General features: G+C 52.2%; 1 protein-coding gene across 7 annotated transcripts in view; it reads right to left on the reverse strand.

Moving 5' to 3' along the window:
• Positions 1-263: 263 nt before the first annotated feature.
• The window catches only part of Ttc7b (tetratricopeptide repeat domain 7B), a 204,206-nt gene continuing 177,401 nt past the window's right edge, over positions 264-27,068 (reverse strand). For all 7 annotated transcript variants that reach the window (XM_051196459.1, XM_051196460.1, XM_051196464.1 and 4 more), the window contains 2 exons: positions 23,582-23,784; positions 264-1,278 (listed from right to left, as the gene is read on the reverse strand). In XM_051196459.1, coding sequence (XP_051052416.1) covers positions 1,057-1,278; positions 23,582-23,784 — 425 coding nt within the window. In that variant the 3' untranslated portion in view covers positions 264-1,056. The remainder of the gene's footprint in view (positions 1,279-23,581; positions 23,785-27,068) is intronic.

Genomic DNA, 27,068 nt, shown 5'->3' on the forward strand with positions numbered 1-27,068 from the left:
CAGGCTGGTCAGCCCAGGGCCACAACACACAGATAGATGTAAAGGAGGAGCTAGAGGTCTGGAAGGTGTAAAGAGCTCACACAGCTCAGACATGGACTGAGGAGCCATTCTCTACAGCCGCTGTCTGTGGAGATGGTGCAGGACTCTCCCGGTGCCCAGCAGACTGTTCATAGTGGGCCCCAAGGCGCGAGACCCTTATACCCTACAGTCAAGCCAGTCGCTGTCCTCTGGTCTGCCAGCTTTGTGAAACACAAAAGCCAGGGTCCATTTAAAAATCATTTTTTTATTAACATCATCTTCCTGTTTAGCCAAGTGTCTGTCGTGTATAAGGAATGTCGGTAAATATTCCATTTGAAGCTTCTTTGTACATATTTCCATCGATAAATAAACTCTGAATTCACATAAAAAAGTTAAACTTAAATAACTCATATTTCCTTCTCTTGTAACAGCCATATATTGGTAAAATATAAATATTCTTAGACTCGGGCTTTGCTCTAGGAGAACAGTAGAACAGTAATTCACCACGGTACAATTGTTGACAATAAAACTGAGAAGTTGTCAGCTGGTGTCCCGGCATGGACGAGTACTGAGGTGGGAAACAGAAAATTCACATTTGGTTTTGGGCCAAGGGAGGGACAGGAGAGGTGGCGAAGGGGATGGAGGATAGGGCAGCTGCTTTCATTACACCGCTGATAAAAATAATCTGTCCTGCCACTGAATTTTAACCTGGAATATGTTCTTTTACATTCGCTGATTGAATCCATAATCATTTTACTTAAAACCCAGGTGACAACTAACTGAATATGGCACATAATCCATTTTGAATGACATCAGTAGATTCAGAAGATGATCATGGATCTGGCAAAAACAACAGGAATGAATGAATGAATGCAAGAGGGAAGAGCGATGATCAGGGTTGGCATAGTTATCCCACACTGGTCAAACATCCATCCAGGGCCTTGGTACTGCAGATCCGTCCACTGGATGATAGGATGACCCCCGGCAGCCTGGACCGAGCATCCTGGGCCTGTGCGGCAGGTAAGGTGGATGATCCTCTCAGAGCACTCGGGGGATGACGGTGAAGGGTACAGCAGGGCTGCTGGCCTCCAGCTCCAAGGCCGTCAGGAAGCACTCGGTGGCTGCTGCATCGTTGCCCTGAGCTTGGAGGACCTCACCCAGCCCGTTCCAGACCTCATGGGCTGTCGAGTTCACCTGCACTGCATCCCGGAGGATCTTCTCAGCTAGGCTGTAGCGGCCCAGCTGGTGAAGGACCAGGGCCTGTGGACAGAGTCAGACTCTCAAGGAGTGCCAGGTACCTACCTGACCTGGGCCCCTGACTAAGGACCCTGGAGGCAGGAATCTATCTCCTATTCTAGGCACACAGCAAGTTCTCACCAACTCCTGGGCTCAGGGGCAAGAATTAAAGACATTGATTGACCACGTGAAACTGCTGAAATCCATTACCTTTGAACAGCCATTCGCACGGTAGGAAGTATGAAGCCATCCTGGGCTACAGTGAGACCCTGTCTCCAAACAAAGCAACTCCCGCCATCCAAAACAAAAACCAAACCAAAATAACAACTACACTGCCAAATAAAAAAACGAAACAAAAGGCAATTTTATATGGTTCATCTGAAAATGCATCAAGAATCAACCAATTAGAAAGGTCTATAGAGACCCAGTGTGGCCGCGGCTGTGTCCTAGCTGACACCATGGAAGGGTGTCTGCCATCTGTGACATCACTAGTTATGATATTTAATTTTCCTCAGCCCCTTGCCTTGATCCAGTACCTTGCTCAGCCATGCACAGAGTCAGGGTGCATGTGTTGATCCCTAAACATTTGCCCACGGCCACGTTTTCAGTTGTGCGGGTCAGTAAGTGCCTTTTTATCTAATGGCCACGCTCTTACGTAACTAGCCTTTCCTTCACGTGGAGAGACACTAAAGTCATGGCCAACCTCTCCTTTAGAATGTCACAAGGCCGTGGCTATCTTTCCACAAAGCGTTTCTCTTTCAGGGATTTCACTTTGTAGACTATGCTGACCTCTGATTTGTGACAATCCCCCTGCCTCTGCCTTCTAAAGGCACGTGCAGCTCTTCTTGACTAGACTGCCAGTCTTTTATACCTCCGACAATCTCTAGTAAGATGAACTGAGAGACGTTTATGGTCTGTTTATAAACAGACAAGGAGGGCTTGATCTGGGTGTGGGATGAAGGGTGGGGGAGTCCAGGGTCTCCAGCATCCGTCACAGTGGTCTTCAGCCATTTGGAGAGTTTCTCTTTAGGGTAAATGTTTCCAAAGTGGCAAGTAGAGGCCCCGACTCCTTTTAGAGTTCTCAAGCCTGCTGCTGTTCATTTTCTGTGAGTGGTCCTCCAGAGATCAGCAGGTCCCCCCCGCCCCGCGCCCATTCCTTCCATCTCTGCTCTGTGCTGAGTGCCGTATGGTCCTCCCTGTTGAGGCCTGCATTTCTTTATTAAGCAGGGTTAGCTGCATCCCCTGCGTTCTTTAGGACTCCTTAGAAGACTACACTACCGTCATCTTCTCTGAACCAAGGCTCCCCTCCCCTCCCACATTTATTTATCATTTGTGTGTATATGTGTATGTGTGTGTGTGTGTGTGTGTGTGTGTGTGTGTGTGTGTGTGTGTGTTCCTGTGTGAGTTTATGTGTATCATGTGTGTTCAGGAGCCCACAGAGGCCAGAAGATGGCATAGAACCCTGGAACTAAAGTTGCATGCAGTTGTTTGTGAGCCGCTATGTGGATGTTGGAAACAGAACCTACGTCCTCTGCAAAAGCCATCAGCCTGAATGGCAGAGTCGTGCCCAGCACTAGTATTCCTGGTACTTAAACTAAATTCATGAATCGCTATAAACCCGGACGGGGTTAGCCCTCCACGGGACTGACACTCATTCACTGTGTGCTGTGATCTGTCCAGTTAAGTAGTTTACTCTGCCTTGGCAGGCAGACCTAGATTTCTGCTGCTGTGCAAGGCACAAGATGGCTAACAGTGCCTGCCATTCACTCTGCAGGGCACTGGCTCTGTCATACAGCAGGCAGGGGCAGGGCACAGGGGCCATCTACTGCATTCCAGGGAGCCGCATAGCCACCCTCTGTATCAACATCATGCTGCTGGAATTTCCACAACTATGAGTCATATTCTAATAGGTAGGATTACAGGCTTTCCTCTCTACCCTTTGTTTTTAAATATTTCCTGACCACCTTGCCTTGAACTGTGACAGACAAATGTGACAATCCTTTGGTCAGTCCCTGTGGGAGTCAACTGTACTTACATTGAATATCCACGGGTACATGGAGAAGCTCACATGTCTATGATGGATAATTTTCCTGCCCAAGAAATGGCATGACCTGACAGTACTCAGATCTCACCCTAACTCCCCCAATAAGCCCTGTTTTTTTCACCACACAGCTTGTCTCACGATTGCACTGCATCACCAGACAGGACCAGCGGGCCAAGTCTCAGGAGCAAAAGTGGCAGGCACAGTGGCAGCTGTGGCCTGAGCCATATGCAGGTGATGGCACCTGGAGAACAGGGACAGATGGTGCTCTCTCAGAGCACCCTGAAATAAGCATCTGTAGCAGGCAGTATCTAGGCCCAGAGGCAACTTCAGCTCACCCCTCCCCAGGACACGTGTCTTGCAAGTCACCTGGTGGTCGGTGGGATGTCAGCCAAAGAACCTTGTGGAGGTCCTCCCCTGGCGGTTACAGAAGGGAGAACCCTAGCTCTGGGAGGACGGGGTTCAGGAAGTCTTGGTAGGTGAGGAGGAGGAGGGAGAGGAAGAGGAAGGAGGGGGTGAGCAAGGAGAACTGATGGAGAGGTCTGTGGCAGCTGGACCATCACAGGAAGCTGGTCCCAGTGTACATGGGTTTCCTCTCCACCCCTCTTGGAGAGTCAGGGAACTGGGTGGGAACAGGGAAAGATAATCAGCCCTGGGGCTGACCTTCCTCAAGGGATGAGTAGCTCTGCAGTACAGATAGCAAATGCTTGCCCAGTGCCTGTGACATGCCCAGCACTGTCCTATATGCAAGTGATTTCCTAGGGGACAGCACAGCTGGCTCAGGAGTTACGGCCATCCCCAACATGTACCAGGCAGAGGGGTACTCGAACTATCTAAAAGGCAGTGAGCTCCAGCTGTCATTGTATCAGGTGGCTCCAACTTTTCTGGTGAGTAAAAATGGCGCCTCCAGAGAACCAAGCCTCTGGTGTGCAATTGGACCACGGCAGAATCCCTTTGCCTAGCTCCTGGGTCTGTTCAAACTTCTCTGTGTGAAGCCGGACCCTGGGGTGGGGCGGGACAGCAGTGGGTGGTGGGACCACAGCAAGTATACCCACCCACAGTCGAGAATGGTGCTCTCACACCCAGATCTCTTCTAGAAGAAACATGACCCGTCATCACTTGTCAACCTCAAGGGCCAGAAACAGCTCATCAAGGCTAAAGAACTCCTTCCTGCCTGCTCCTCCTAGAAAGTGCTATCAGTGAACCATCCAAGTAGCCATCGGGGATGGGTGCAGACAGGGTCTGGAAGGTGGCAGCAAGCAGCAGTGTGGAGGGGTCACAACGGGGACCGCTCATATCTCTCAAGACGATCCCAGTATGTCATGATTCTGAACACACAGGAAAAGGGTACTGGGTGGCTTTCCGGCTGAGGAGGCAAACTGCATGCCTCTGGCAAGTGACAAGGCCAGGCCACCTTGGAAGGACAAAGGCATCCCTGCCTCCTTCTCTGCGGGTGGGGACAGGATGCCTGTTCTGCTCTCTAGGCCCTCACTGCCCCCATGGCTTCACAGGAGATCCAAGGTTGAGGTCCAGGCTATGGCAGGGGGCTTGGGGTCCTCTGATGGCACACATTGTGTGTGCAGGTGACATGAGGCAGCCACACTGTGTTTTCCTTGGTTCTTTGCTCACTACTCAATGACTGCTCTGTTCCTCCATGTGCTAGGATTGGGAAATTGCTCCTATTCAAAGAGCAGGATTCTTCAGCTGCAGCCAGTGGCTTGGGAACATCCTGCTCATTTACTCATGGCCCAGGAGGACACATTGCCTTCCATTGCTTGGGGCATCCTGTGAGCCAGAAAGTGGGCCAGTGTGGGGACCTGGAGGGTTCTGTTCTCCAGATGGCCACTGGTTTCACTCTGCTAAAGTAGGCCCGACCCCCAGTTCCTAGGCTAGGGATTTTACTTTGCTGTGGTAGCTACTGCACATGGGTGCAGCCTGCTGTGAGGGCTCCAGGAAACAGTATCCTGCTAATGTTCTACAAGCAAAGCTCTGATGGGTGCAATCCATCAGCACCCTCAGTGCTAGGTAGCTGGTGGGATGGTGGTGTCTCTGTGGTTCCCTAGTGGTAAGGTTCTGGCCCTTCATAGGGCTGGACATGACTCCTAAGATGGAGACAGGCTGCCACTCTCAGGTAATCGTGGAGCTTCCCAAGTAACGTGTTCTATGGAATTAATTCCTAAAGCTGGAGGCTTCTGGGGGCTGCCAGTGTGGGCTTGTCATAGGAATGAAAGATAGGCCTCTCCCCATTTCCCCAGCGAACCAAGGCCATCTGGGAAATCAGTCACACTGTAGGAACCACCATAGTATGATCTTGATACGCAGAGGTTGGCCAGAAGTAGCTGGGACTTGGCTGTGTGACCAAGGGCTGTGTGACCCAGGCCCTTCCATGCTGTAAGAAGTCCTCTTTCCCTGCCCTGGCCCTGCAGAGCAGTTCTGATCAAAACACCAACACCTGTTCCAGCCCCACAGGCCTGCCTATTCTCTCCAAGGACCAGAAGCCTCGCTCCAGTGCTTTGCATTTAGCTGCTCCCACCGCCGGCTGGCTGTAGCCTTCCCATGGTTCAGTCAGGCTGGCCCTTACTGCGGGAACTCCAGTGCCATCAAAGTCCTGGCCCCCTATTCCCTGAGGAGCCTAGGATCCCACAGCTAGGTCGGGCACTGGCCCTCAGCCCTCCAACAAGCAAGAAAAAGGGAAGCTGGTGCCATGACCCTAGAACTCACAATCCCCCAGTTTCAAAGAGAGCAAGGGTGATGGTCCAGATGTCCTGGGACACAGGTGGATGTGGTGTAGGCCTGTCTTAAGGGGCAGTGAAAAATGTTTAACGACACCAACCCCTTCCAGGGGTGGCCACGCCCCCACCATCCCCAACCACCACCAGGGTGGATATAATTACAGATCTGTGCCATCGGCATGGCACCTGCCCGGGCCTTGTGAGCCGAGGCTGGAACTGTGATGTGTGTGTGTGCTCTCACAATTGGTCTCCACATTCCTGCAGAATGTGAGGGAACAGGAGCTCCTCACTAGTCCCTTTCATCAGACACAAATGCAGACAGCTTCCCAAGCTTGTAATTATTCTAATCAGGTGTTTTATACAAATAAGATCTTGGTGATGCACCAAATTAGAAATAAAGGATTAAATTAAACCTGTTATTTCAAATGTGATAAAATGGACCTGGCTAGTTTGAGGGCAATTAGCGTCTGCCTTTTTGTTGTGGTAATTACTGCCCTAGACTCAATACCTTGCTACACGCCTAAGGAATAGACAGCCCTGGGAAGGTTGCAGTTCACGGAGTCAGAAGCCTTCAAGGCCAAAGTTCCATTGGCGATCTTGGATATCTCCATGGTACTCTGGCCAAGAGCTCAACACATGCCACAGTCTATTGCTTGTCCTGAGGGTACATCAGTGTGTGTGTGTGCGGGGGGCATCTATGAAAGCACTCTTTTCAAAGAGGCCATTGCTAAGAATTCATGTGCTCAGCTGTAGTCAGGGCCAGGTGCCCTGTCTCCAGCTGGCTGTACTTTTCCCAGGCAGTGGCTGGGGAATGAGTACTGGTCGTTCTTCAGGCAGGGTATGGATGACTTTTGCTCCGACTCACTCCCCACACTGTCTCTAGATAGCCTTCTGTCATTCACTGGACTTTTAATAGCTTTGTTCCCACTTCTAGGTCAGAAATGCCATCATTGCAACTCTGCAGGAGGCAGGGTTAGGGCAAGTGGCTCAAGGCAGTGATGTTTGGTGGCCCCTCAAAAACCGCAAGAGGACAAACACCTGGGGCCAGTAGCGTGTGTGAGTGTTTAATGTGCAAGGAGTTGATGGGAACTTCAAGTGTGAGCTTAACTGCCCTCCAACCCTGCTTCTTCACTGGGCTTTCCTGTGGGTGATGACAGAGCAAGGACCGAATGAGCCTCATCATTTCTCCTGAAACATGTTGGATTCAAGAATATGACTTACCCATTAAGTGAGTACTGACCCAGACCAGTGCCCTGCCCTAGCTCTTCTTGCTGGCCTGAGAAAGGGTGAAGGTTTTTTTTTTTTTTTTTTGGTACCCACCAGTTGGTAAGCTGTGGTGGTCAACCAAAGCAGTGTGAGACTTTGCTCCAGAGAGAGTTGGGGCTCAAACACAGAGGCTTTATGGGACAGGGAAATAGGTCAAGTCTGCATTCATGGTAGTTTGGATGATGAGGACCAGCACACATCACTTGTCAGAAAGAAGAAAATAAGCTGGGGCTATTTTAAAAGAATATGTCTTTCAAACCAGAGACTGAGTGCCACTCTCGGAACCCACAGGGATGGTGACTTTGAGAGGGGTGGCACTGGCCCCAGAGCCCAGGGCTGCCTCGGGTCTCACCACAGCTGCCCCCCTCTCGAGCATCAGAGGAGCCGCCTGCTCTGGGCGGGAGCACTTTGTGATGCAGCTCAGGGGGCCAGATCAGCCCACACTGCTTCCCACCCTCCTGTAGGTGGTGGAGGGGCGGCTCTGGGTTTCTCTGATCCCAGCAGTCGTGGGTGAGGCCCAGCTTCCATTAGGCTGCCCTCTGCTTCCTTTGTTTGCTCTGAGCAGAGGAAAGGCAGGTGCATGGCGTCCAGGACAGCCATGCCAGCCAGGAAGGCTGGCTCGACGCTGTGTGTCCTCAGCCATCTGCCCACATCCCTCTGCCCATGCCCACCAGAGCACACTGCAGAAGGGACTTACACACTGCCACTTGGCTCCCTGAGAAGGATCCCAGAGGTCAGGTGGCCCTGTCATCTTTCAGAATAGAGTAGGGCTGGTTTTCCAGATTGAGTCAACTTAAACAGTTTGGATCCCATTTACCCAAAGGCCTTCCTGATGAATTTGTGCCCATTTAAGATGCAGAGACAGCGTGTTTGCATGCAGCCCTCCCCCTTGGCCTCCTGGCACTTCCGTGAGGACGGAGCAAAGGGCGGCTCAAGTTCTGCTCTGGGGACCTGGGCTGAAGGGCAGAGGAGGGGAGGCTGCAGGGACAAAGGACAGGAGGGAAATGCCAGCTGCCAGCTGCCAGAGCCCTGTCGCACTGCAGGGAGGGACTTCTGCCAAAGGTCAGCACGGGTTGAGGAAAGAGCTCTGTAACTACTGAGTGAGGCCAAGCTTGGTGCTATATGGCCTTTCTTTATCGATGATGGACAGGGCTAGGGTGACATTAAAGGTAACCTCTAATCCCTCTGGCCTCTGCCCTTCACTCTCCCCCACCCCAGCCCTGTTTGAACACCAGCTGCCTCCTCCTTCTCTGGCTTTCCTCCATGCTAACTATAACAAATACTCTAACTTGTAGGCAGCCCCTAGCCAGACCTGAGGTATGGTATGTAAGGAGACTGCTTCTGCCTTGGGGTAGGGGTCGGGGGCAGAGGTCTTGGCACTTAGTATAAACCCTTGAAGTTCTTCCTCATGCCCAGTGCTGCAGATACCAGGAGGAAAGGGCCTGCTGCCTCTCCTGAAGGGTCCCCCTGCCCCACACAGGCTGCAGGCCTCTGTCCACCGGTGATGCTTGAGGGCAGGAGGTTGCTCTCCCATGGGGCTCCTTTTCCAGGTCAAATGCTGTACTTGCAGAAATGCGCCTTCTGGAGACTAGGCCTTCCAGCAAGCAAGCAAACCCCTAACTCTGTCAGCCTGGGGCAAACCGGCTCCAGAAACAGCAGCCCCCAGCTGACATGGGTTCTGGGTCCCTGCTCTCTCCACAGCAGGCAGCCTCCTATTTTCCTGTGACTAGGAGCCCTCTGTCCCCTGCTAGTCTCTTCCTCTTCCTCTCTGTCCGGCCTGCAGCCTGCATACCTAATCCCAAGCTCTGACCCCAGGTCCTCTGAAGTCTTGTGGATAAGTTCCCTTCTGTTTCTACCTGGCAGTCCTAAAGGACCTGATGGGAACTTGTCTGTCTCCCTCCCCCTCCCCCTCTTCCTCCCTCCCTCCCTCTTTCCCCTGGGCTGTCCAGGCATGATAAATTCCACCATCTCTCCATATACCAGCATTCTGCATCATGCTGGCCCTCTAAGGAGGGGGGCCACACTGCAGGTTCAGAGAAAGTCACCATTAAGCCTGGGGGTGGGGAGAGTATTTCCCTTTTTAAATATTTTTTTAAAGGTGTGTGACTAGCAGAATCTTTTAGAGCAGCTTTCTTTCAGAATGCTTTGAAATATCCTAGAGTGTATTCTGCAATTGGAAATGCTCGAGTGATGGGCTCTCAGGCAGTTGACACTGGCAGTGGGTGTGCCAGAAGTCTGGTTGTAAGCCCAAGGGCCTGTTCAGCCCAGGCAGGCCTTCAATTTCCTCTGGCCTAATTTCTTTGAATGGGGGTGCTTAGCACTAGTGTATCTATAGGCTGTGGTAGCTTTCAGAGAACAGGGACCATTGGAACAGTTTGGGGAGGGACCACAGCCATCTGGCTAGCCACTTCCGAGGCCTGAGGTACCCCAAAGCCTGCCGCCTCCCACAGAAGGTTGGGGGCATGGTGTGTGGGGCCAGCATCCTCATTTTATGGGTGGGGCAGGATGGTGGGAGCCAGGCTTTCTTCTGGGTCTGTGGGGGGGGGCATTAATCCCCAGTAAGTAGTTGGCTGAAATCCCTGGTACAGATATGAACTATTTGCTTATCACCTCCTTTTTTTTTTTTTTTTTTTTGAGAAAAGCAGGAAAAGAAGATCTATTCAATGTGGTCTCATTGGTTGGGAAGAGGAACAAAGAGATCCAATAACCCCTCCCTCCCACCCCTGGTCCATCTTCAGGGCTCTGAAGGGAGGTCACTTCTACATTATAGACCGCACCCACTGCCATGGAAATGCTGTTGCTAGCGGCCATACTGAAATGCTTACATTGACAAGGAACAGTCGGTATGCACCTTAAACAGATGTCTTCCCCTCCCCACTAGCAGTTTAATCCACAGATGGATGAGTCTATAGACACAGAACCCACGAAGGTGGAAAGCCAACTAGCCTATGCTGGGCCCCCAGAAGTGAGCTGTGGAACATTCTGGTATCTGTGTCCTCAGGGTGGGGTTCTGCCCACTCTGCTACAACCATAACTGCTTCTAGCTCTTTCCTTCCACCCATAAATGTGAATGGAACGCTGTGGGTATCTGAGCAACAGTGTCCTTGTACCATGTGGCTTGCACAGGGACCATACTTGCTGTCACCTGAAGAGCACAGATGCCCTGGCCTGGTGTCCTGAGCAGAGCAGGGCTGTCCCTCAAGTGTGCAGAACCAATGCCTGTTGGAGGGAAGGATGCTACAGGGCGGCACCCCAGATGACAAGATACAACTCTCTTACCCACTTGCTAAATGGATGAGAAGGCTGAAGCTTAGGGTCCATGACTGCATTACTTATGTGTGGTTGTGACACAGAAGACCCCCAAAGGTGTCTAATTCCTGCTGTGGACACATCATCAACCCAAGGCAGGTGCCTGGCTCTCAAGAGGGTGAGGTCACTTCATAACCAGTCAAAGCCCAATCAGAGGAGCGGGGTGTCATTTTCACAACAATGTCAGAAGCAGGAGCTTTGCCTGGACACATTGCCCTGGCTCCAGACACCTTGCCTTGTCCCTGAGATTAATGTACAATGATTTTGCTAGTTGAGGAAGACAGAGATGTGGCTTTTATAATGGAAAAGACACTGCAAGGCTCAGCTCCTCTCTGGGGCCATGCTACCTTGGAAAAGCATTCCCTGGCAGTCTGAGTGCTGCCCCCTGGCCTTGAGACAGGGGATACCGGGTGGCCCCGGTGTCTGAGCACCTGGTGTCTGGTGTTGCAGCAGGCAGGGACCCTAGAAGCCAGGCAGGGGGCTGTGGGGAATCCCAGCACCAGAGGAGTGCCTGCTGGCAGCAGTCTGAGGCATGATGCTCACAAATCCAAGCAGCAGTCAGCACAGGAGCACCCTCCGCAGCTCTGCCTGGTGGCCGCTCCGCCTGGTGTGCTGACCTAATGGAGGAAGCATCCAGCCAGCCAATCCTAAGCAGCATCAACGGACAACCGGACAGCCGTGAGCAGAGAGCCAGGGCCACTGATGGGGGTGAAGGAAGTGACCAGGAAGCCTTGGGCCCTGAGCAAGATGTAGGGATGGGCCTCTGCCTCGCTCTGAAATTGGAGGCAGTTCTGGTAATGGTCCAGACTGAGCCTCTAGCTTCCCTTCCTCCAACTATTTTGCTGCAATGGGATGAGCTCATAGGCTGGACCTGATCTGCAGCTTTGGTCCTGATGCTGTGGCAACTGCCATTCCCTAGTCAGTGCGTCCTATTCCGTAGATGCTACCTGGCTGCCCTTACTGGTACTTTTCCATTGGCAATGGGCAGGAGACTCATGTTGACTTATTTATACATCTCCCTGGTTGACTTATTTATCTATATCTACCTTCACCAACAACAAGCCAGGCAGAAAACAAGGCAGGAACAGCCCTGAAGTCGAGTGCTTCCCCATGGCCCAAGTTACCTACACAGTGGAAAGTGTGGTGCTAATTACATCCCAGGGGGGCCTACCTGCCCCCACAGGAGCCTCTGTTCCTGCCTGTTTGGGAGGGTGGTGTGCCGCCCCAGACAGTGTGTAGAGGCATGGCTGTCTGGGACTACTGTTTCCACGGGTGGTTTGAACAGGCCCAGCTCCTCTAGCAGAGGGGCCATGCACAGGTGGCTCAGGACTCTGGTTGGGGAGGGCAGGCTTACAGTTATAGGCCTGTCATAGTCACAACAATTCACATGTAGCCAGACAACAGAGAAACTGTACTAAGGGTTTCCTAGGGTCACAGGGCCTGAGAGTGGGAGCCTGGACCCCACTCGGGTGGCCCAAGCCTGGAATCCCTTCCCAGTAGCCTGGCAGATCCTTGGTGCAGCCTGTCTTCTTCATCACATGGCCATACCCAGACAAGACGCTTCAGGGAAGAAGGACCTCTTTTGGCTTGAGGTTTGAGGGTTTAGATGGTGTAGGGGAAGGCACAGTGGCGGGCAGGGGCTCTTGGCTGTGGAGGCTGCTTGCTTACATCTTGATGGACTAGAAGCAGAGGGGCTGAGCTACTGCCCTAAACCCTGCTTCCCAGTGACCCACACCCACGGCGAGGCCTGTCTTCTCCCTTAGGGTTCCACTCATAACAGTGCCATCAGTTGAGACCCAAGCACTCAGACAAATGAGCCTATGGAAGGATAACACAGCCAAACCGTGGTGCCTAGCCGCAGTGCCAACTGTTCTGAGAGGGGGGAGGGAGCCACGCCTTTGTGGTGCTCTCTGGACTCAGTCTGACCATTTTCCACTGGACACCGTGAGCAGGTGCCTGGCTCCGGCAAACTCAGTGAGATGCCTGGGCAGAAGGCAGGGCTGGGAGCAGCCTAATGGGTGGGGCATCCTCTCTCCAACCTATTGTGTGCACTTCTACCAACTGCCAACCCAGACCAAGTCTTGTTTCTCTAAGAGTCTCACTTTTTCAGTCTAGAAAACAAAGGACAGAGTACATGATTGGTAAGGCTCTTACTTAAAACATATTATGGCAGCATCACTACATAGTCAATGTGTGATGTTTCAGGGCTTGAGGAGTAGTGGCTGATGTGACCAGCAAGGCTTCTCAAGGAAGAGACTGGGAAAGAGAGAGGGTTGAGTGAGTTCTGAGCATTGCAGGAGCGCCTGGGGCTCAGCTCTCCACACATGGCCAGGGGACAGGGGCAGGGGACAATTCTGCTCCTCTTCTGCACACAGAGCTGCTACAAGTAAGGCTGGCTAAGTGCATCCCAAGGGCTCCTGGGCTTTCTGCCTCCCCAGAAGCAGGTGGATGAGCAGGCCTGAGCTCACTGAGTGCCAGAAGGTTCCAGGATTTATAGGAAACTTGGAACGCTCAAGGAAGTCAACAGTACAGAGCAGGAGCCACCAGATGTTGGACTAAGGCGTCCTGGAGGCAGAGGCATGTTTACTTACTTTTTCACTTCTGGGACTCACAATGTCCAGATAACACATGCTGTTAGTCACAAGCCATTCCAGCCCCTAGGACATTTTTGGTATACTGCAAACACTCCATAGATGACTATGGAATGGGTACCATGTCCTAGACCTGTCCATCACCCTTCTGGGCCCCATGCAGCATGTTGTGTGGGAGGACGGAATGACGACGGTCCCTTCAGCCAGGAAGTCAGCTTCTACACCTATCCCTGAAGGTTGTGTGGAGACTTCTCTGGGCCCCATATGGACTCTGAATGGAGAATGCCAGCTGCTCAGATGACACAAAGTCTCAGCACTCCCCACAATCTTTACAATAGACAGGGAACCACGGGGGGGGGGTGGCCTCAGGTGCTGGTTCCACATAGGATCATTTGATTCACTGGGATACAAATGCAGGAATGATTTACTACCTGCCAGGGCGGATGTGGTCACTTTGGCTAGTACCTTCCCCATCCCTGCCAGGGTCTGGCAGGAGTAATTTTTCCATTTTTAAACAGGAACAAACAGAAATGATAAGATATTTTCCGATGAAGGGGGGTCTGAAAATGATTCGCCTTGGAAAACTGTCCCCAAAATAACAAGACAAGTCAAAATCTTTTATCTGATGGGAAAGAGGGATGGGCCTCACTGGCCAGTGCCAGGCCCCACTCAGCCGCTCCTCACACGTTTGCGTGTTGCTGCTACACCGCTGCAGGGCAAGCCGCAGTTCACGGAAGAAAGGAGAAATAGACAGTTTGCTTGGAAGCAGACTTTCATGGTTTGTTTGAATAAACTTGTTTCCTAGTGCTCCCAACTCAGGCCCAGGGTGGAGGAAGAGAGAAAGGGACCAGGCTGGGGACATAGTGGGGCAGGGGAGGGCGACACGGTGGGGCTTTGTAGAGAAGGCTTCTACTGCAGAGCTCTCGGAGAGAACAGACCCAGCAGGCTCTTGCTTTCCCCACACTGAGCTCTTATCCTTCCCCACTTGAGTGCAGAATAAATCAGCATCAAGATCAGAGGCATCCCACAAGAGCTCCCAGGCAGTGCTGAGAGCTGGTGTGGGAGGCGCTGCTCTCCTGCTGGTGAGGGATGAGGGACGGGGCTGGTGCTCATTTGTATGTGATCCCCGCTATGGAATGGGCTGTGGCCAACACTGAGCATGCCCAACTTTCAGAAGCTTGAAAAATGACTTGGAAGGAGACTGGCAAGTTAGAATAAACTAAAGCATCCACCTCCGCCGTGGCTATCTTGCTCACTGGGACACGCACAGCCTAGAGATTCAGGAAAGGTAATGGCTTCTTCTGTGCTCTAACCTGGGTAGTCATAGGTGACCTGCTGTGGGCACCAGCGGATGGATCCAGGATCAGCTGCTCTACAACTCTGTGCCAGGGTTCTCTGAGTGGACGTTTGGCTAGAAGCAAGCCCTCTCTTTCCTAAAGAACATGCGAGTCCACAGGGAGACCTCACGCCTCTCTCTCTCCTCCAGGGTCTGGGGGAATCTCTTACTTCCCCCGTGACTATCATTGTGGTCATGTCTGGGAGAAGGGCAGGTACTGAGGAGGTACATGTGCTAGGCCAGGGCCATGTCTACATCCCTGAGGGCAGACAAGAGGTTGGCACGATTGCTTCTGTACCGCAGAGGAAGCATGGCATGTCCTGGTCACACAGACATCTAGCATGTGTCAGCTAGAGTCTAGATGCTGCTTCTTCTGCTCCAAACTGTGTACTCCCAGACACCACTCTTCCTGGCCCCGGCCCAGGGAGTTCTGCACCTCATCCCCTGGCTTCCTGCAGCCCCACTTCTACTCAGAGGGCAGGTATGCCATCTGCCCTGTGCCAAAGCATCTTCTGCACAGGAATCGCCAGGCGGGGCCTGGAGTGATCTTCTCTATTCTCTGCCCTCTGTTCTCATGTCTCTCTGCTTCCCTCCTTCATAACAATTTCCCTTCTGGCCCACGGGTGCAAGCGATACACCAGCTAAAATGGCTCTCTGAAAGAGAAAAGCCCAGACTTGTGGCACTTGCCATTTCCCACAGTTCAAGTCCTCCCACTCAGAGTGACTCTGTGCCACCTACGCGAGCTTGCTGCAGTGGCTTGGAGTTAGAGGAAAAGGCTATGCGTGTTGGGCCAGCATGCACTGCGGCAGGAGCTGCAAGAGACCCCGGCCCTGCGTAAGTGGGACCAGTCCCCTTCCAAGTGTAGTTGAGACTGCTGGCCTGCCTCTAGATGCTCCTAGAGCCAACAGACACCAAAATCCGTGTCCTGCTGCTGTCTTGAGGGTGGAGGGAAACAACACAAAAACCCAATTCTCTTCAGCACTGAGAATACAGAGGGGCCCAGGGTGCAATTTCTCTAGCATGGAGCAGCTCCTGTAGGGGGCCTCAGGCTCTAAGGTGTCTCCCCAGGAATGTGTCACCTTGGAAACATGGCTAACTCTCCTATGCAGTTTCCAGCTGGTTGCCAGCAACATGACCTTCTGAGCCTGACTTCCCTATAGCTACTTCTTAGCAGACAGCTGTGGCCCCGTTACGCTTGCTGCTGGGTGTGCAAGCATCTGACTGAGGTAGTGGTGACTGGAGGGGGGGGGCGCGGTTTGCTGCCAGCAGGAAGCTGGTGACTGTAGCTGGCTCTTCAATCAAAGGCAGAATGTGTTTGCTACCTTTGAATAAGGCAAAATCGGCAGGTAAAGAATTTAACAGCTTGTGGGAGGTCTAATTAGAGAGCCAATTATAACTCGCTTGACCTGCCTTGCTCTGAAAGGCCTGGAAGCACGCATGTTGTCCTTAGCAAGAAGCAGATTTTGCTTCTAGTTTGTTCTGGGAGGTCTCTGCAGGGACCTTTCGACTGAGCTTTGGTTCTAGCCCTATGCACCTGTCTAGATCTGGCAGCCTAGTGCAGAGGATGAGAGAGAACCCGCAGGGCCTTGGGCTCCTGTAGGGAGGGGCTGAGTTTCTTCACTTACAAAGAAAGGAAGACAGCACATCTGGTGTCTGTGATTATGATCCCTAGGAAGAGCCAGATCACCCGATGCACTTCTCCCTGGCCAGTAAAGGGACAAGTGTGGCTGGGTTGGTGGGCCTTTCTCCCAAACAACAGAAGCTGCCCCTGAGGGATGCTTGGACTAGAGGGTCAGGGTAGGGGCAGCAGGGCTGTAGCCAGACAGGAACCAAGTGATGAATAGGTACTCTATTCCCAGGAAGGACACAGCTACCCAGCATCCAGAAACTAAAAATAAGTAGTTTTTAAAAAAGTAATGTAAGAATCTTGAAGACACGGCTGATGTCAGGAATGCCATGTCCCTGGCTCTCTCCATCACTTCCGACTCTTGCTGCCCCGCCCTGTACTGAGCATGCCCCTGGATGTGCTGGCATCTTGTACTGGACCAGCTGTTTCTAGAGCTGCCACCTGCTCCCAAACCAGATTCAATCCCGTTCCTCCCCCCCCCCCCCACACACACACCATGGGAACCAATTCAAAGAGCAACCCTGGCTCCAATGCCCTGAACAGGGGCCATGGTGCTCTCTCAAGGGGAGGTGTCCTACTCATAGCCATGGCCTCAGAGAGATTACCAGACCTGTACCCCACATCTAAGGATGGCAGTGGTGGTCATCACTCATCCTATACAGTAACACATGTGGGTACCACAGCCACCCCATCTACCATGAGAAAATGGAAATCTACAAGTATTACACACTTCAATTGCAGTGTACATTTGCATAGTACACTCAAGGTCCTCGGTTCAATAATAAAAACATCCAGTCCAAAAAAGAAAAAAAAATTAACCCAAATCAAACTAAACAAAAACCCTCAAATAACAAAACAAAACAAACGGCAACAGAGCTGGGACCTGGGAGCTACTCCAACTGGGAGCCAACTGTCACTGAGGCTCCAGATCCCCGCACAAGGAGACCAGCACAGTGTGTTCCCCTTTGGTCCTGGTTTGCCCTAACTTACAGTGTGACCAGGGCAGATCACCGAGAGCTGCTTTCCCCTCCAGTAAATAAGAGCCTCCATTTCACTGAATATTGTGATAAAGGATATGACATAGAACCTTCCAAATTATACTCTATAGAAAAAGTGAGATTTAGGGCTAAGCAGGACTTGCTGAAAAGGCCTTAAGTGGCTGAAGTGGCTGAAGCGCCATGTGGACCATTACAAAGAATGAAGATGCAATGCATAGCAAAGGTGGCCCAGTGGCTGGAATGTGGTAATCTCTCCTCTCTGGTCCATGAGCTTAAACCAGTGGAGAGGTTAATGCGACTGAAGACTTATTAGGGAAGTAAGTAGACACATGGGCATCTACACAGCTTGCAGGCTTTCAGAGAAAAAGTTGCTCTCCCTAATTTTCAAGGCAGCTTTCTAATTCTGAAAGAAGGCAAAAGACAATTCACAGATGAAAGAGCCCTGAGCAGACTGTGGGGCAGTTTTGCTGTGTCAGCCATTTTTCTGAGCATAGGAAGGAAGCTGACATTGGATGAAGGGAGGGGGGGCCTTCATGGTCTTCTCCAGCAGCCCACCTGTGCCTGGGTCTTAGTGAGGCCAATGAAGGAGCAGACACATCCCCAGGTTAACCCTGGCCTGTGTCAGGGTCACAGGGCCCTCATCAGGCTGATGGGACAATCAGACCAATGCAGAGCACAGGCTGCCAGGCTCTACAGTCCTGGCTTCTCTAAGCCACCTTTCTGTCCACCAGGGACAGGCTTGCCTAATAAACTATAAGACACAGCAACTTTCTCTAGCTCAGGGGACAGACAGACACCTTCAAAGATGGAGGGAGCAAAACCCCAAGTTGCACGATGCCTGTGTTAGTTACCTTACCAAGCGAGGCTTCCTCTTTCCCAGCCCCAACGTCACCATGCTCCAAGGGAGGAAGTGCTGCCATACAGTACCTAGGCCTGAAAGCCTGAAGCCAGCTGAAGAGGGCTCTGACATCAGGAGAGATGCCATTATCTCAGAGCAGTGTGTGTGGACAGTTCCCCTTTGATAGAACACCTTAAGAGCTGTTCAAAGACCCGAAAGTGTAGGTATAATGCAGACGACACATCCCAGAAAACTTGGTGCTGTAGAGCCACTATTCACGTAGGGCAGCATGGGATATCCCCAGCATCTTTATCAATTCCTGCCACATTCTGCCACTAACACACTCCCTCTGGAGCTTTGTTTTTTGTTTGTTTGGTTTTTGAGACAGGGTTTCTCTGTGTAACAGCCCTAGCTGTCCTGGTCTCAAACTCACAGAGATCCACCGACCTCTGCCTCCTAAGTTCTGGGATTAAGGGCATGCACCACCACCACAGCCTGGCTCCCTCTGGAGTTTCTGCATTGGCTGCCAGTCCAGAGCCTATGCTTCAAAGACCAAGAGAGCTGGCCTGTGTATGAGCCCTTTAGCCTGAAGGCATCTAGTCCAACTAAGAGGGTTCCTTGTCTCACAGTCCATCCCCAGAAGACAAACATGGTGTGCCATGCTCCAGACAAAAGCTAGTTGTGGCACACCGATAGAACCCCACAGTGTGCTCTTCCACTGAGCATGCAAGCAGCTGCCGATGGCTGGGCTTCATCCTGTCCCTTACCCTTCTCAGACTGTTATCACTTCTTCCTCTGAGGACTGCTCATTCCTCTGGGTGTGTGTGTGGGGGGGTAGGCTGGTTCTCCCTGTTTGCTGTGGGGGCAGTGTTGATGAGAACAGGAGGTAGAACAGATCAGGCAGTCTTAGACCAGGCACCCTGAAAGCAGGCCGTTCCAGTTCCGGTCTTGGTCAGAAGCTGGGAATGGACTTGTTTCTTTCTGCCTTGGCCAGGGGGAACTTGGGGTGTGTGTGTGTGTGTGTGTGTGTGTGTGTGTGTGTGTGTGGTGTGTGTGTGTGTGTGTGTGGTGTGTGTGTTTTCTTTCTTTTCACATAATCCACATGAGCACTGCTGCCTGGAAACTGTATGTGAGGATGTAGCTGAAGCTGGGAGGCACTGGGCACCTCACTGGTGGACTGAGTAGGCTGACTAGCTCATCTCCCCATGCCTCACCTGGCTTCTTCCTCAAGGCCCCCGGACTCAGCAGCTTCATTTACGGTGCCTCATTTTCCAGGACTCACTCCTACTAAACGGAAGCCCTGCCTTCTTCTTCTTAAATTCCCAACTATAACCTTATGAAGCTAAGCTTGTCCTCCTGTTGTCTGGGAACGCCACTGAGTTCCAGAGACAAAGGACCTGGAAGCCACCAGCCCCAGTTGTTTTGGTGGCTGTTGATTTGTTCAGAGCTCTAGCATCCCGGATGCTCATCTGAGATGAGAGAGAAGGGCTTTGCTGCTCCGACTCCACATTTCCTCTATCAGCGTTACCCCTGCTGGCCCTTGATGCCTCCCTGTGCTCTGCTCCCCTCCCTCTCCCCCTCCCCACCCCCATGCTGTCTACTCCATCGGACCTTGGATGGGAACCACATCTGCTCCTGTTTTCTACCTTCTTCTCAACCTGTCAAGCTCAGTGAGGCAGGCCCAAGCCTCCTGTTGACACTCACAGTGTCTGCTCGTTGCCCAGCAACACCTTCCCTTCTGGTCTTAATGACTCCCCTCCTCACAGCCCTCCAGGCTGCCTTCCACCTTCGCTTCAGAAAGCCCTTGTTGCTCTCTTACCTTTCCATCTTACACATTGCCCTCAAAAGCCCAGTCTGACGTGGCCAGAGAGCAGCCAGATGTCCCCATTTGTAGATCTCGTTCCTGTCCTGGTAATTGTGTCCTTGAGTGCACCAAGTCTCTGTACCTGCCCTTGGCCTGCGAAGTCCAGCCCAGGCAGGCAGTCCCCGAGGCCACCATCAGCCACCACCGTGCACCGGCTTCTCTTCTCCCTCCACTCAAAACACAGAATGACTGCTTTGGGAAAAACTGGCCCCTGTTTCATTAGTGCACTGCCGATACCCAGAGCTAAAGGACTTCTAACATAGCCAGCAAAGAAATGCAAATTTATACATTTATGCAATCTAACACTGAAAATATTCCTTTAGGTTTTCTGAGAAAAACTTTGATCACTCTGAGAATCCCTCCACAGCTTTACAATTCCTTATCTCTTGAACTTATTGTTTGCTTAATACCGGTCCACACCCAGCCCCTGTCTCCTGGCCTGGGCTAATGACTACCAGATAATGCCTTGGTTTTTTTCTTCCTTTACACCATATGTGAAGTAAAACACATAGACGGAGGCTGTAACTGTTAGGAAGTTATCCATTTCCCTTGGGTTTAATTTACATTTACCCACTTCCTTTTATCAACGAGACGTGCCCTGTCTTTGCTTTTGAACAATGCAAACACATTTGCATTCTGCATAATGTGGCCTTCTGCCACTCACATCCCCAGAAGTTAGGGAGGTGTCACTCTGAGCGCAAGCCCAGGCTCCTGTCTGTGGCCCGCAGTTCTCTGCGGCCTCTACCAGCTGCCAGTCTCCACCTGGGTTAGACAAAATGGCATCCTGCCTGCTGGACAACTCCTGGGTCCAACCACCCTTTCAGCTGTTCTGTTTTTCTTTATGAGCACTGGGGCTGCCACGGACAAACTTTTTGTCCTTGGGATTACTCTGTGACCATGGTCTGCGTCCTGTGGTTCCTTATCCCGGGGCCCTCTCAGTTCATTTTATGATGGTTTTTAGTCCATATTCGTCCACTTGTTCCTTCTGGTCTTTGGGGCTCTGGTGTGGCTCGGGGTGGTGTGACCTGGCCTCCTGGCTGCTCTCACTCTCTCTCGGGTACCAGGAAACTCAGTGCTCACCATTGTCTCTGCCTCTTGTTGCCCCAAAAACCTGGAGCCTCACCTCCTCCCCACACTTCTGCTTTCAAGGAGCTCAGGGGCTCACAGAGTAGCCTGGTTCCTGTGATGCTGAAGATCTCTGTGAGCCCACAAAAGGGTTTGGGCTCTCTTGTGTGGTTGTCTTTAAGAGCAAGTGGTGCTAAGGTTTTCCCTAGTTATGTAGATGAAGAAACTGAGGCACAAAGAGAGGAGTATCTGCCTCAAAGCCCCAAAGGCAATGAGTAACAGCAGCACTGGGAATCTCGCCCAGGCCTGTTCAGAACCCCAGCCCTGGCCTTGCAATAAACTGTGAGCCAACTTCTCCATCTCTAACACACTGAAAAACTGCCTTGCTTTAAGCATGGAGCAAGGTCTTGATGTTTCGGGGCTGAAGAACCCATGGATTTCAAGGATTCTCTGCAGGCTCTAGAAGACGCAGCATGCTGGAAGGAAGATCTGCCCTCGGCTGTGGCAGAGCAAGGGGCAAACCCAGGCCCGGGGAGGAGCCCTGCAAGCTCTTTGGGAGACCCTGAGCACAGGCACTGTGCAAAGCTGCCTAGCAGGAGACAGCTGTACTGCCCCAAATATGCAAGCTGGCTGCTCGCAGTCTGCCTTCAATCTGGGTGGTTTCTGAAGATGTTAGGGTACACAAGCCTTGTGGGATATACAGAAAAAGGCCTGTGAGTACTACAAGTCCCCATTGCTAAGACCACCAAGGTGGAGGGTGTCTCCAGTCCTGGGGAGGATCAGAGGCCTGTCTCACATCCCCTGTGCTGGCCACCTGCTGGCCTCTCAGAAGGGAAACCACTTGTCAGGAGCAGGGGGCTGAAGTGCTCTAGGGAAAACAGAAACCTCTCTGGGGGTGACTTTCCTATTGATCTTTTGTCTCAAGTGTTTCCCCTGGGGATGAACTAGAAACACTCCTCTGAATAATTCACAGACCCCGAGGGTGGAGCAGCTACTTGTTTTTAATAAGGACTGGGCACTTTGTCTTTAATTCTTCTGCAACAATCTAACAAAAGCTGGGAGACCTGAAAAGCGCTTAAAACATTTCTTTCAACATCCAGACAAAAACTAAAAACCAGGTAATATCTTTAATCAAACAGACTAATGTCTGGTGAATATGTGAAATTATTTATAAAGCTGGATCGGGTTAGAGCTCCAATAAAAGGAATCTGGGGAAAAGTGAGTGGCTGCAGTCATTACAAGCCTGGATTCAGTTTTGAAACGGAAAACGGTGGCCGCTGGTTTTCTGTTTAATGAACACCTACCAGGCACAGGAACTCTGCTGGGCTTGTCATTTTGTTTAGTTCTCACACAGCCCACCAGGGTAAACAGCAGCCCAGATCACAGAAATGCCCAAGTTCCAGCTTCAGGGTCAGAACTAACCCTCAGGCATATGCTCCCCTCATACAGGAATTCTTCTAGCTTAGTCCTCTACCCTACAGAACTGATGAGAAACGGCAGGACAATGAAGGCTTTGGGACCCTTCTGAGCACATTCATGGAGTAGTTCCGGAACCACACCCTCTCAGTCCTGGACACAGCCAGTCTAACAGGACTTCTTGACAAAAGGACATGGAGGCACAGGGAGCTTCTGGATCCTTCTTGGGGTCAAAGAGAGTGAGGCACCACCCCTAGGACCTGATCTCTGTTCCCGGCTGGATTCTGTGTCCTGTGATCCCATCTCACACGTGTTTGTCTGATGATGGCCATGAGCTCCCCAGGGCCAAAGATGTGAAAGATACCCGTCTCACCTTTCCTGCAAGGCTGTCCTCTCTCCTGTGAGTTATGACATGAGGCACACCCTCTGCTTAGAACCAAGTGAGCTCAGAACCCGAGCCTGGCACAGAGGAGGCCTTGTGACCTTCCACCAGCTCAGAACACAACCAGACTTCCGTGTTCAGTCAGAATTCCACAGGAAGGAGATGCAGACCGGATGCTCTGTTGGGGAGGGCACCGCATATATATCCTTGATGGCCACAACCTTCTGGTATGACACCAAGACGGCAAGCGGTCTACTCTAAGGCCTCTCAAAGATGCCCCAGGGGTGGAGGACAGCAGGGCAACGTGCTCCTCTTCTGTCTTGGGCATCTCAAGGAAGGGTATATGTATTTCTGAAATTGCCACAGGTATATATAGGGTGGACACTGGCCAAACATCTCTCCTTTATGCAACATGGGTGTCCCTCCTCTCCTGTAACGGGATGCTCCCTACTGGCCAGTTCCCTGGAAACAAGCTGGAGCCTCCAGTTCCCTCAGTGTAAGTGACCTTTGAAGTCTCTGGTATGGATATTCCCTTTAGGTGACTGCTGCAAGTGGTACAGAGGCCCAGACAGCAATGGCGGCGGCCAACACTTAAGATCGTCCTTGCCACAGGACGATTTGCATTGCTGACCCAATTGCCCATTGCATCTAGTATGACCAAAGGTGAGACAGTTGTGGCTGGTTACTGTCACCTCCCAAGGTATCACAGGAACTGCCTGGCTTTGTGTCATGTTGTATTTCAACAGGCTAACCGTATCTGGCCTTGAGAACCAGTGGAAATGAGGGTTGTAGGCTACCTGCCGCTTCCAAGGAGAGCCCCAATCCAGAAAATGGGACGCCTGGCCTTGGCCTCAGACTCACCAGTCGCTGCATGCTCTTCACATGGGTGGGGCTGATGGATAAGGCTTCTTCATACCACCGCCGGGCCTCATCGAAGTTCCCTCGCAGCTCGGCCACCTGGCCTCGCGTGTATAGCACATTGTGCGACATCGGGAAGAGGTTGGCAGCTTCTTGGGTGCAGGCTGTGGCTTCGGCAGGCTTTCCAATACCAATGTAGACCTCAGCTGTGGGGGAAGAGCAGAGAACAGATGCTGTCCTGGACCACTGCCCTCACAGACCCTGTGGCGGCTGGTATTCTGGCAGGGCCCAGAGCCAGCTGTCCCCTGCCCTACAGGCCAGCAGTCTTTCGTGTCCACTTGTGCCCGGGTCACTGTGCTTTGGTCCTTGAAGGGCAGACATATGTCACTACCAAACTGACAACAATGACGTCTGCCCCAGTCTCTGAGGACAGTCATCCAGGGCCCACTTAATGGTCATCAGCATTAGGACAGAAGCTGCCCTCGGCTCTGCTCCTCATGGAGAAAGGGCTGAAATGAACACAAGAACAAGGGGACCAGAAGCACACAGCCCCCCGGAGCAGTGGCTCTGCCCTCCTGAGCTTGCTCTTCCGAGACTAAAAGCATGACCAAAGGGCTTTCTGGGACGTGGTCCATCCAGAAGGGGTCTTCTTTATGAAACTCAAAGGAGCAGTCTGTTAGAGATGTCCCTGAGAACTGAACTTGGATTAGGCGCTGGCAGATATATCTTTCAAGCCACTGGTGTGTGGCAGGCAGCACTCGATGAGAATACAACACTGGCTATTCCTTGTCACTTGGGACAAGTCAACAGGCAGACTGTTGTCTGTAGACTGTCTGATCCCTCCAAACTTTCTTGTACCCCAGACTCCCTGGAGAGGGTACCATAGAGGGCAGGGATGTGTTAGCAGGATGCACACAGAGGTGTGGAGTACAAAATGTGCTGAGCACATGTCTGCTGTGTTCCCTAGAACTTTCTCTGTCATACAAATTTCAAGCGGGTTTCCTGTCACCCTTTCAAGCCCTCGGGGCCCAGGAAGCCCCATCTTCCTCAGCCCTGGTTTCACCAATGTTTGCTCTGTGCGGAGGGACCAGCAGTGACTGGAGGAAGGGGCTCTGCTGTAATTGCCTCACCCTGTGCATTTCTGGGGCAGACAGACCCCAATGATGGGCCCTGCGGTCCCCAAGCTGAGCACAGCCCAGGCCCGGCCCTCCTTGATGACCGAGCCAAGTAACTGTCTATGCCAGGGCCTCAGCCACACAGCTTCCATTTGTCTCGGAGTCTGCCTGGCCGTGCCAGTCTGTCAGGAGCGATTCCTTTCCTGGGGTTCAGTGGGTGAGTGAGACACGCTCCTCACCCCACCGGCAAGACACTTCACCCTTTCTCGGCCACGGCCCAGCTGTTCTGACTCAGGGACTTTCTCTTGTGGAATCACTTGTTTGGAGACCTTGACTCATCAATATGAGGAGCCAGAAGGCTGCAAGGCAGAGCCTCTTCCTGCCACCACACTGACAAGCTATGTTCTCTGCACCCACCCACTCTGCACCCTGTGCTGGGTCTGAGCCCCCCCCCCCCCACCTAACTCTGACTGTCTGAAAAATTCTGTACCTCCACACAGCTCCTGTCTTTAGGATGCTGAAGTTCTTTACTGGGTTATCTAAATTGTCATCAACATCCATGCCAGCCATTTTGCACACCCCGATCTTTCCCATCCCACGAGCCTCCCCAGCTCCCCTGTGCTCATGCACAGGGATTCTTTTGGCAAGGATGCTGCACTCTCACGGCCTACACTTCCCGTCATCCAATCTGCATCCCTGGCAGATGGTTTGCAGCCCAACACTCCACTAGCACTGATCTTGTCTCGGCCCCTCCCTGAAGAGTCCCTGGATAATTCGTCTTTAGTGTCCCACACAGCCTCCTTCAGAAGAGCTCTTCCTGGCCTGGGGAGAGGGTGAGCTTGCTGTACAAGGACCTGGGTTCAGATCCTCAGGGCCCATGTAAAAAGCCAGGTATGATTGTGCACGTCCACAGCCCCACTCTCGGGTGGGTTAGAGACAAGACGACCACTGGGGCTTGCTGGCTGGCCAGCCTAACTAACAAGGGTGGGCTTCAGGTCTCACGAGACCCTGTCAAGAAAGCAAAGTAGACAGCTACAGAGAAGACACCTAGCAGCCTCTTCCAGCCTCCACATACCAACACACACAAGCATATATGCAGCACACACAGGCACAGCCCTCCCTCTCACACACAGACATTCATATGTGTTTGTAGCATGCAGAGCATGTCACTGTGTGATCTAGTCCAGTGGTGCCAGCTTCCTCATGTGCTCAGTAGGACGAGAAACAACTGCCCTGTGTCCCACTGCTAGCATGAGGGGGAGTCAGAGTTACAAGTGTGCTGGGGACCGATCCTGTAAATACTCTATCACGGAGCTACACCAGCGATCCTTACCTTACTCTTTTTATTTTAGAGTCCCACTAAATCACCAGGTTGTTTTTGACACAACTTCACAGTCCAGACAGGCCTGCATTTTCTTGTCAGTTACCGTCTCAGTGGTGAGATAAGTAGCAAACACACACTCTGAACTCCGCTTCTTTGCTGCCTTCTGCCTGTCCCACACTTACTTGAAGAGGGACCTTCTAGCTTTTCAGGGCTTCCAGGCTGGAGCTCACAGATCTAATGTGGCTCCTGGGAACAGCCTATGTGCCTGAGCTGACTCTGGCCACAGGCCTCGCTGCCTCCCCTTGGGTCCCATAAATGCACTGTCCTTAAGTTGCATGCTGCATGCAGGACTCTGAAGCTGTGCGGGCCAGGGTGGCACTGCACCTCTTCCCATTGCTCCTGACCGGAGCTAAGCAAGCGTCTGGCCTGCCCCATGTGCAGGCCTGCTCTATTGCTCCCTGCCTCTTGCTCCGTTCCCAGGGTCACAGGAGTTGAACAGTTCGTTCCTGGCACTTGGCACATGGAAACCACTGGCTTCTGCAACCGTTGTTCTGCACCTGCAGACCCTAGGAAGGCAGGGACTGAGTGTCTGTCCCTATGACCGCTGCGCTGCAGAGCCTGGCACACAGCCAGACACTTGACAGAGCTATACGGAACACCCGCAGGTCTGGGCAGGGCTGTGGGCCGCACAGGTTCTGAATTTAGGCCTCCTGACATGTGAGCCTTGCAACCTGAGGCGAGTGAACCGGCAGCTCGGCCTCAGTCATGACGGGAACTGAGCAAGTCACAACACAGAGCTCTTGGCACAGTACCTGAACCACACGTTGTACTTGGTAAGTGCCAGCTATAAAGAAGGTAAAGACTATTAACCAAACCCCCAAAGACGGAGAAGAGGCTGACGGGCCAGGGCTGGTCCCCAGTACTGTGTCCAAGACACCCTACTTCATCTCCTCATGGTGGACAAGCCACGGTTGTCTCCAGATTCTGCTGATGCAATCTCATGGTGGCTGAGAGATGGGGGTCAGGGTCAGGAAATTGTGACAGTATCACA

The sequence above is a fragment of the Phodopus roborovskii genome, unplaced genomic scaffold (genome assembly GCF_943737965.1).
Source record: "Phodopus roborovskii unplaced genomic scaffold, PHOROB, whole genome shotgun sequence".
NCBI lineage: Eukaryota > Metazoa > Chordata > Mammalia > Rodentia > Cricetidae > Phodopus > Phodopus roborovskii.